The 11,428-nt window shown below is 34.0% G+C and overlaps 2 protein-coding genes across 2 annotated transcripts; both read right to left on the bottom strand.

Moving 5' to 3' along the window:
• Positions 1–1,221: 1,221 nt before the first annotated feature.
• Positions 1,222–3,112, bottom strand: LOC145071128 (uncharacterized). The gene is made up of 3 exons (XM_079018039.1): positions 2,857–3,112; positions 1,720–2,769; positions 1,222–1,626 (listed from the first exon to the last, which is right to left on the bottom strand). Exons 1-3 carry the CDS (start codon positions 3,007–3,009, stop codon positions 1,576–1,578), a joined length of 1,254 nt encoding a protein of 417 aa, XP_078874165.1. The 5' UTR covers positions 3,010–3,112; the 3' UTR covers positions 1,222–1,575.
• A 560-nt stretch (positions 3,113–3,672) lies between these two features.
• LOC145071114 (Armadillo/beta-catenin-like repeat family protein) lies at positions 3,673–8,237 on the bottom strand. The gene is made up of 4 exons (XM_079018025.1): positions 7,950–8,237; positions 6,605–7,729; positions 6,217–6,526; positions 3,673–5,355 (listed from the first exon to the last, which is right to left on the bottom strand). Exons 2-4 carry the CDS (start codon positions 7,202–7,204, stop codon positions 3,761–3,763), a joined length of 2,505 nt encoding a protein of 834 aa, XP_078874151.1. The 5' UTR covers positions 7,205–7,729; positions 7,950–8,237; the 3' UTR covers positions 3,673–3,760.
• Between the last annotated feature and the right edge of the window lie 3,191 nt (positions 8,238–11,428).

Consider the following 11,428-nt stretch of genomic DNA (forward strand, 5'->3'; position numbering starts at 1 on the left):
CATGTATAGGTATGAGGATTTATAAATATCCAAGTCGGAGATAAATCTATATATTGTTTGGTAACACTTGGTTTTGCAGTATATATATATATATATATATATATATATATATATATATATATATATATATATATATCACCGGTAAGTTTGTACGTATCACATGTATCAAGACTTAAGCAACTGGAACTTGGTTAGGATGCTAAATGATTAAGAGAAAGTATGCAATGGTGTTTATGCTGTAAATTATGTATTTGTATCGATTATGATATCCTTAGGATTTTATTTGAGATAATCTTATACTCAAAAGATTTTTATATACTGGTATTTTTCCGCAAATAAAGTATCATGATTTTTAAAGCGTAAAGAATTTTTTTTGGTTCCGAAAACTAGAGGATGTCACAAGTGACACATTCTTTAGCTGTCGGAGCGCATTCAACAACTAAGCATTGCTTTTGCGAAGTTAGAGTGCATCCTGACAAGCCTAGTGCGCACTCTGACATACCTTGAACACATCCTATAGCTAGAGTGCCTTTTAGCATGGTTGGAGCCCATTCTCTGAATGCTCCAACAAATTCAGGATTTAACATCTTTTCATCTTGGGAGCACCTTCTCACCAAGAGCACATTTGCTCACCAAGAACACATTTTCTCAAGTCTTCACATATGAACACATCCTTGTAGCGGTCATGTTGACATGTCCAGGCAGGTCAAGGGGTAGTCTTGTGAAATATAAACAGTTTTGAAGACTACTAAGTGCATATTTTATAAATTTCTTGGCATATATTATTATTCAAGTTCTCTAATTCTAAAATTTTAAAAGAAACAACCTTTAATTTACACGAATTTAGTCATTTGACTTCTAGCTTGTTGCCTAAACTCAGAAGTTGTTATTCAATTGGATTATCATTAGGCATAGATCATGAGTTTGAGCAAATAAAAAAAAGAATGAGAAAGAGAGTAGGCGAGAAGAAGAAAAAGGAAATGAAAGGAAAAAATTGTCTTTTGTATTTTTGAGTTGGAAAGAAGTGAAAGTAAAATTAAATGTTGTGTTCATTTATCTCAAAATACTTTGAGAATTAAAGGAAAGTTAGGAAAGAACCTTTTCCTTCCATTTCTTTCCATTTTCATCATTTAATAAATATGATGAATACCAATTTATTTTACTTTCTTCTCACTTCCATCAATTTTTTTTTTCTTTGTTAAATTAACCTCGGGAACATAGTGTTAAAGATCAAAATACTACTTTCAAATAGTGTCTCAAACACGATTTAGTTGGCTATCTAAGTTACATTAACTACCACCACATCCTTTGAAGAAATCCCCAACACAATTTGATTTTCTAATTAAAGCAAGAACTAGAATAAACAGTAGTTAATTAAATAATTAATCATAAGAAAAGGAAAAAAAAACAAACAAATAGGAGATCTGCATTGAAGTGCAAAGCCAGTAATCTGACTACGCAATGGGAGGTTATATTGGAATATGGAGCGACATCATCGACAATGGGAGGTTGCTGTATAACCTCACTAGAACTAACGTAACGACGAGTATGGATTCGACCATGTTTCATATCCCTTCATTCAAAGTCCCGTGATGCTATCGAATTCTCCCTATTCAGTTGTTGGTTCTGCATAAATATCATGAAGTTAGCAAAACTAATTAACAACATTCTTGAAACAAGAGGTATAAAATTGATCTATCAATCATTCCTGAATTATACCTGCAACTTTGTACCAATCTCAATGACTTCAGCAAGTGGTGCCCAGTCTCCAAAGTTTCGCTCTATAAACTGGTAGGCAATTCCACTTTTCCCTTTGCCAACAATAAAAAGTCCACCTTTTATTTCGCCTTCTCCCTTGAAGTTTTGCTCGATTCCCATAGCTTTCGCACGCTTGTAGTTTGCACGAGCTCGAGGATTAAAGAGAAACCCTGATATGAATTTGTCTTTAAGCAATGATCCTCCACCAAGAGCTTTGAAAAAATCCATGTTCTTGTCAAGAAGCACAACCCCACCCCAATATCGTGGCCAGAAATCTCTTACTTCTGATTCTATATGTTCATGAAGAACAGCAAAGAGATTGATCCCAAGTGCATCAAATATGGGTTTCTTTGAGTAAAGTTTATGCGCCTCAGCTCTGCACATGATGCATCCCGGCCGGCGGATGCAAAGGAGGAGCGATGGTTTGTCCCGCCACAAGTCGGAAACTCTCATCGGCGGTGTCTTGGTTTTGACTAATCGCTCCATACCTATCTTATACTCCGGTGTTAGCTTCTGAACTGAAATATTCTCGATACTGGAATATGGAGCGACATCATCGACAATGGGAGGTTGCTGTATACAACCACACGCCCTAGGCTCATCAGGTAAGGAAGCGACAACTCCTTTGAAGATATACCCATCTTTGATCTTGAAATCAGCGATTGATTGCTCGATTGTTGAATCATAAGCTATGTTGCTTCGTGTTGACATAGCCTGTAATTTTGGTCGAGTAGAAATCGATGGATTCTTGAACATACTTGGGTTTCGCGAAGGTGGGTTCGTTGGTTTTCTTGCAGGGAGAGAAAACGACGATGGGATTGGATCAGCTTCGCATTGTGAGGTTCTGTCCATGAAGCGTGCGATGTGTCCTCTTTTCATGGCGAATTGAGAAGAAAGGTCTGAGATTCCGAGGTTTAGAAGCTCTGCTAGACATTTTCCTGAAGCTTCTAGCTTATCTGCGTATTGCATTAGTGATCGATCATGAAGGTATGACCTCATCTCCAACGCATCCTTCAGTAAAACAAAAGAAAATATTCGGAAAAAAAGTACAACTTTCATAGAAGATAATGAGAACAATATGTGATATCTATAGCTTACTTTTTGTGCTTGATTCATGTTGATTGCACTCATGTCTTCTGTATTCATTATCTTTAAAGTTGGAACATCATCCCAGCCATCATCTAATAGCTTTGGAAGAAGTTTCTTTAGAGACCCGGTTCCCACAAAATCCTCCATCGAGAAAGAAGCCATGGAATGTGAAAACTGTATCAAACTTGATCAAGTTGATGAACTTATAGGCCTAAATCCCATCTCAGAATACAAGAGACGTCCATTTGCATGTTATATAGTACTATAAAACAAGTAGAAACTTGTGTCTTTTTGACAATATCAATGGTGGTTTAGTTAATTTGATATTAGAGAACAGAAAGACGTGTTCTTCATGAAATAGAAAAGCAGCAAAATAGTTGATGATGACGTCATCTTACTTGCCGGCCTTAACCCCCTGTGCTATATTTTAATCTTTACTATGATTTGGGGTTTTATCTCAAAGCCAATTGGCAACAGCTATGTACTCGATCATAACATATGTTTATATTTCTTGATGCGTGTCATTAATCTTGAATTATAAAATATTAATCATGGATTTGGTGTAACAAGACAAAACGTCCAATGACTCTTTTGGTTGCGACTTGTGCCTTTGTATGCCGGCCATTTAATTAGAGAAAGTTTGCATCTTGCTAACATATATTTGTTTTCTATACTTTCTATTAATTACTTAATTCATCAATTATTGTGGCATTTTTTTACTATTTGGCTAGAAAGGGAAACGAAACTTTCCTTATAAGGGTTTGAATATCTCTTCCAAAGACATGTTTCAAAGCTGTGAGGCATGGCAACAGATCCCATGAGAACTGTCTCTAATGCACAAACAATAATTTGATTCTTGATGTATGGAAACTTTACAAGTAGTATTGTATGCTATACAAAAAAGTATGTAGAATTACATTGTAAAATTCGTATTAAAGTTAGGCCTTGTATTCAAATGCCTCAAGATTCTCTCAGCCATCAACTTAATGTCCGCATGGCCATGATGCAAAGTAGTGATTAACATTGCACGGAAGAACCTGTCTTGTGATATTTCAGAAGTTGAGTTGTCATCTCCTTTCATCAACATTTTCTCTAAAATCCAAAACGATTTTTGCCTCAAAGACTCATCTTTATGCTCCTTCACCACATTCAAAACATGTTGTATAGCCTTTTCATGGATCAAAATACTCACACTTGTTTCCAAATCAACTCTTTCATCTAACAAAGTGCAAATAGCCGATAATGCAGCCTCCACTACATCTACATTCTTGTGGTCAAAGCAAGTCAATAACTTCTGAATCGCATTTGCTTCAAGCAAACAAAAGGTCTCTTGAGAAGAACAAGCTCCTTTGTGAATAGGGCACATGTACATTGGTGTGGTTTTAAGTTTTCCTGAATTGAATGGGAAACATTTCTGTAAAAATGAAAACTTTCTCAACTTGTGTTCCTTGATATCGGTTGGCTTTGATAAAGAAACAGTCTTTGATGAAAGATTCTGTAACCCAATTGCCGATAACCTCTGAACTTCATCACTTGTGTTCATAAGCAATTCTGTGAACGTTCTTGTGAAACTAAAATTCATTGCTAGAATCAAAAACTGTTGCTCGTATAGAGTTGAAGTAAACCTAACAAGAATACCCACAAGTCCTTCAAAATAATCACTTCCATATTTGCTTATTCTCATGCCAGATTTCTGAACACGATCTATTTCTGTCAAAATTAAAGGAACGATATCCATGTTGAGTAGAGCAAGATTGAGAGTAAGATTTTCGTGAGGAAGTGTTGCCAAAAATTTGACTGAAACCGCTTGTTTTTTTGTTGGTGGCATTGTTCTTGGCAAGTCTTTTAGCAAGTTTTGAGGTTGGCCTCTTGTTTTACATAGCCTTTCTGCTAATGTATGACCAAAAAAGGGCGATAGAGAAATTGAAAACAAGATAGAAGAGATTTGAAGTTTCGCACTTGGGTTATTCAGAAGTTCAATCAAATTTGTGCATAAATCGCTCTCTTTTACCAAAGACACAATAATATCCGACGTTTTTGGGAATTTCATGAGGCACAATAGGATTCTAACAAAGTTGATGCTCAATTCATCTGGTGTTGAATTGGAGACACCCTTTACGAAATTGTAAATGATGTAATCCAATGACATCGTGTGGTCAACTTGAAGGTCAGTTAAGTCAACCTCTCCTGATTCAAGTATGTTTGCAAGTATCCCAGCTGCTTCTGCTTTCGAATTCGTTGGCTCATTATAGATTGTTCTTTTGAACATTTCATGCAACATGTTGGTTATTGCACCTGATTTCACAAGAATCTTTCCATTTTCATGGTGAGATGAGATTTGCTTCAGTGCTTTAAATGCAACATTTCTTGCTAGTGAGTTACCTTGAAACACCATTTCGATTAGAGCATGTGAAGCAGTTTCTGCGACATAAGTGTTGTTATCATCATCATTTCCAAGAAAAATTTCGCCAATGAAACTCGCCATTTCCATCTTCGTCTCTTCATCACCTGTTTGATTTTGTATATTTGAATCATGGGTTAATTTGAATCATGGGTTAATCTCATAAAAAACCTTATATTTTATGTTTTTTCCGGATAAAACCATCAACTTTCTAACTGTTTTCAAGCACATTCTAAACTTTTTTAGTTTTCTCGAAAAAACCCGCCCATTTTACAAGTTTTTTGGAAAAAAAAGACTAAAAGGGTCGGACTGAAAAAGATAAAAAAAAACAATGTCTTATTCATGAAAAAAATAAAGTTGAGGTTTAATCCGGAAAAAACACAAAATGTAAAGTATTTTAGATAGTATTTGATACGATCGAATTAGCATAGAGGAATAATGGAATGGTTCATAGAAAACCCATTTGTTTTACCCAAAGAAATGGAATTGACCATTGCTAAGGAATATGTTTCCCTCCATTTTGTAAACTTTTGTTCCATAAAAGGCAATGAAAAATTGCAAATAACCGGTTTTTATCTATGTATTTTTCAACGAAAGTATGTTATTATTTTAATTTAGTCATTTTTCTGTTAACAAAAAGTTCTTATTTTTATTATAAGTTTTTTGGGCTTCAGCTTTGATTATTTAATTTTATCTTTTTGTAAATAAAAGTCCGTTTAATGTATAGAATAGAGTTAAAATTATATATTTTTATATCCACATTTAATGTATAAAGTTCATACGAAATTCATCCTATTCATACTTGCAAACCGAATATGATCATGGAAAGTAACGACTCATTGTCTCATTCCAATATTCTAGTCATTCCATTCATTCGTTATTCCATTTCATCAAACATAACATACCCTTAGAGATTGATAGAAGGGAATATAAATTTTGTTATAAACATTTTTAACTGAAAGTTATACCTTCAAGAAAATGATGCAATAGGGGCTGCCAATGTCCATTTTCTGCCATACACTTGATGTTACTTGATGACCTCTCCAAGTTTTTCAAAATTTCATCAATTTTCTCTAAAGCCAACTCATCAATGGGCTGTCTATACTTCAGAGTAATCAGCATTAAAAATCCTCCAGTAACCGAACCAAATTTATCACAAAAATCTCCACTTTTTGAAAGATCAACAAGAAGAAGCAAAGCCGCATGCCTAATACATTCAACTTCACTCGACAAATTCTGTATTATAACAGATAAGTCCATTGTCTTGACAATCATTTCCTGCAAAAAGGATTCAATTTTTCTTCAAATCTTACACAATTATAACATATAACAACATAATTTGAGATAGAAGTTTACTTTTCCATCATCATCATCATCATCATCAACATTTTCAGCCAACTTTTTTAGTAACTCAAGCGCTTCAAAGATCACATCTTTGTCTTCATGTCCCAAGATTCTTCCAAGAAGTGGTATGACACCAATAGTACGTATCTCAACCACATTGTACTGTTTTTTTCTACATAAAGTCTGCAAATTATGCAATGCTTCAAGAATCATGGTCTTATTACTGACTAAAGATAGAGTTGATTTTGCAGCCCTTATAATTGCTTGTTCATTTCTTTCCTCCCATTTCTTGATCGTTTCCATTAATGCAATATTTCTGTTGAAAACTTGATTGGTTATCTTAACGCCTGTTTTTGGACAAATGATATCAGCAGGATCACCAAACTTTTTGCACCATTCTGTTATCGCATCTCTCTCATAAGTGATTCCTGTTTCGATTGTAACAGGATCATCCATTATCTTATTTGTCAATGGACAAAAGAAAGTTTCATAGAGTGGTTCCATGTAAACATCTATTATTTCTGTCGATTCATGGTCCATGGAACCTTGAAGAACATTAATGGAGTAAAGATCTTTCTCATTGTGAACATATATGTCTCCTATCGTCTGCATTTCACTAGCTTCAAAATAAAAACCTTTGATGTCTTTCACTATTGATTGAATTGCATATATAGTGGAAATATTCTCCTGATGCTGATTTTATGGATTATAGAACTTCACCCATGTGTTTAACTACCCTATCCATCTGTTTTATGATTCTTTCGGCTTCTTGTTTTTGTGTAATCATACTGATACGCGTAATGTTGCATTTTGACAACAGGTTTTTGCTATATATATGTTTATCAATTTTGATAGGGAAAGTTAGATCTCTTCTGCATTTGTTGGTGTATTCTCTGAGGATTCCAAATCAATGATGATGGAAGGAACACGATAAATAAGCATCCTACTTTGATGAAATTCTTGTTTTCTGTCATAAGTGATAATTTTGTGATTTCAGAAATAAACAGCAGCAAAGACTTCAAATGATTTGCACTTGACCTCATGTACACCTTAAGCAGAAAAAAGAGATTTTATATACTTTAAAAGCAAACATCTTTGTTTCATATCCTTATTCCTCTAGATTTGCTTGTTTTAACCCTGAAAAAGCGTAAGAGTCGACTATTACATGCTCATACGTGTTGTTGGATCATTAAATGACAAACGAGATAGTATTCATAGAAACAATTTAATTAAAGAATGATAAAACTTCAATATTTTTGAGGATTGTAAGTACACAAATAGCAGGAGACAAAGACAATCGAAACACATATATGATATATAGAGATAATATATAGAGATATGAAGAACATGATCATACCAAAGAAAACCAATTAGAGCCGCCATTGGTTGACATATTGAGCACCTTTCAACTTCTGCAACTTCTTTAATTGAAACTTGATTTCAAGTTAATAAGGACTGGACATGGTGGCTGATGACCACAGGATTGAATTAGTCAGTGCGTACGTATTATGCTTTCTAACCAAAATATTATACTTGAAATAATCTTCACCCTGTATATTAAAATTTCTGATGTCATGTGACTGTGATGTTTCACCTATTTATGAGATAGACCAGTAAAACTCAATGCGTATTGACTATGTCACCTGGTAATTACTTATTTAATCATTCCTATCGCTGTTTATAATAAGAATGCAAAAACGTCGTTGACTTTCATTTAAACTCCTCTAGATGTGAAACTTGCCTTTGAATGATCACTTTGAATGATCAGTGCTCACTGCTCCACACACACACACACACACACACACACATATATATATATATATATATATATATATATATATATATATATATATATATATATATATATATATATATATATATATAAAAGCTTAAGGTTGATTACAGTGGGTGTCGAGGCTGTATTAATCTTCTTATGTAATCTCAAATATATAAATATGGTGTTTTCCTAATGTGTCATGAAAGACCAATTATGAGGTATACGAGAAATCACATTCTAGTGCAGATTGAAGCCACAAAAATCATTCCAGTACTCCAAAAGTTTACTAAGATTACATATATATTAAAAGGATTTTAGCTTTTTAATCAAACTCAATTTTCTTACAAAACACCTCCATCAACTAAATTGTTGTTGGTGGGCCCGGGCATCCACGAACACATGTTCCGCCTAAGCAAGCACAAAACCCACAACCACGGCAAACCGGTGCACAATCATCTTTAGTATTGCAGTTTGGTAGAGAAGTGGGTCGAACTGCCATTACTCTTAATGTCATCGCTTCAAACATATTTCCAATAACTCAAATGTTAGATAAAACAAGCTTAAAATTTACAATAAACAAATAATCTTATAAATTCAAAAACAAGTAAAAGTGATTGTACCATATGAAACAACAATAAGCAACATGAAGAAAAGAAAAGTGCGTTGGGCATTCTTCATTTTGCTTTATATGCTTTTCTGAGAACATACAAACACACACACACACACATATATATATATATATATATATATATATATATATATATATATATATATATATATATATATATATATATATATATATATTGAATGTTAGATACTTTAATTTAATGCTCCTATTATAAAATATATTAATATTCAACTATAAATAAACGAGTAATTATAATTGTTTGGGATACTATTAAATTTTTAAGTATTTATTAAAAGATATTAAGTAGATTTTTAAATTTGATATATCACTAGTATATATATGAATGCATTTAATGTTAGATACTTGAAATTAATGCTCCTTTTATAAAATATATTAATATTCAACTATATAAATACAAGAGTAATTATGTTAGTATGAGATACTATTAAATTTTAGTATTTATTAAAAGATATTAAATAGATTTTAAAATTAGATATATAGCACCGGTACAAAAATGATAAATGGTCACAGTTTTGTCAAAACAGTGTGGCATCGTTTTATGGCTAAAGGTCGTTGATGTAATTATTGTATTTTTTTTATCCATATTTTATCTTAATTGTCATTACGATTTCCAACTATATTCACAGATTTAGTCACAATTTAACAAAAGAATTATGACAAATACGATCCATGATCGAATATGTGACCAAATGTCATCATCAAGCCCAAGCCCGAGCCCGACCCTGGACATGGGCAGCCCGGGAGCCCGACCCTGGACATGGGCAGCCCGGGCAACCGTTCATGGCCCAACTCTTTAAGGGCCCCAAAACTTGTCTTGTATAATATGTTAGCCCAAATAAGAGGCCTAATCTGATAAAGTGGGCCCAATATGATAAACACTCTTAACGAGAATTGGACTAATGGACTTGGACAAGTGGGCAATTCAATTATTTGCTCTGGTTGTTGCTTTACGCTGTTGATACTCGAAAAGCAAATATCAGTGACTGCTACGATAGAAAGCGGGAAAGAATTTTCCAGAAATCGAAACGTTGGCCAACTTTTGATTGATTTTTTAAAGAGTTATCGTCATCGGGTCCTAAGTTATTCTCAACAGTCGATTCTTAATTTCCGTAAGAGATCGAGGAAAACCAACCTTCAGGATTTTTTTTTTTTTTTTAACTATCGCATCCGACCAAGTTTAACACCTTTGTTTCAATATAGCTATGCCTAAAAGTTCTTATTTTTGTTTTTTTCAGTTACAATTACATGATTATAAGATCCTTAACTTTTTTTTTTTTTTTTGAATAATGTTCATTTGTTTGGGTTTATTTGATTTTTAAAGTGAATTTTTTTTTTCTTTCTGGAAAATAGGTTGAAGGATTGATTATTAATAGGGTATAACATAGCTTAATAGCTATATGCACCCTTCTTATACCGAACTAGTATATATATACCGAACTAGTATATGTGTACCGAACTATATATGTACCGAACTAATCTATATACCGAAATTAACCTATTAGGGTATGGAAAGCGACAGAAGAAGTTTGATGCGACATCACAACACTAGTATAGTACATATGAACTTTAAATATACAACCTTTATATGAATATATGATTGATAGGTTCTCGAACCAATGAAGAAGAACTTGTTAATGATAAAACTTACCTTCGGGTATATAGTCGTAAATGCGACAAGATGACATGCTTGTTCGTAACATAAAGAGGTCGACACCATTTTATCTCTACTATAAATAGATGACTCGATTCACTTCCAAGGTACACAATATTCAATTCACTCAGAGAACGACCTAATTCCTATCGCTCACTTATCTTTCAGAGTCTTCATTGATCGCCAGAGCATTGGCCCGCGATCCCCTCCCGGTCATTGGCTTACAACTTGTTTGTATCTTCTAGGTTAATTGAAAGAGTCAAGCTAACACTTCTAGAATAATCAATGGAAGACGACCCAGTGGTGTCATCCGTTGGACTCCGCCACAAATAGTCGACGAAAAAACACCAGTAGCTAATGTGAGTCCTGTCACGAGAATGCAGAACCTAGAAGGTCCAGGAGAAGCAATGAAAATTACCACCTTGGTAAGACATAAGAACGCAGCGACAGGGGGTTTAGTTGAAGAAGGAGGAACGAGTCAGCAAAGCAAAACAACAAAATAATTGGAGTTAGAAGAGTTTGAAGCATTTAAAAGCTTCAGGGCTATGAGAAGACTATAGAAAGAAAAAAAAAACTCAAAAAGAAAAGTAGCGAGATCGAATTTCTATTCACATTGACCAAACGAAAGACTGAGACAAAGAAGAAGGAGAATCGAGGGAATATGAGAAAAAATAAAAAATAAAGGAGATAAGTTTTGGCCATGCAAAGACCAAGAGGAACACTCACAAGGAGCGAGAAACCCCCCCCCCCCCCCCCCCC

Source organism: Lactuca serriola, chromosome 8 (genome assembly GCF_051521515.1).
Source record: "Lactuca serriola cultivar US96UC23 chromosome 8, Lser_US96UC23_V15, whole genome shotgun sequence".
Taxonomy (NCBI): Eukaryota; Viridiplantae; Streptophyta; class Magnoliopsida; order Asterales; family Asteraceae; genus Lactuca; species Lactuca serriola.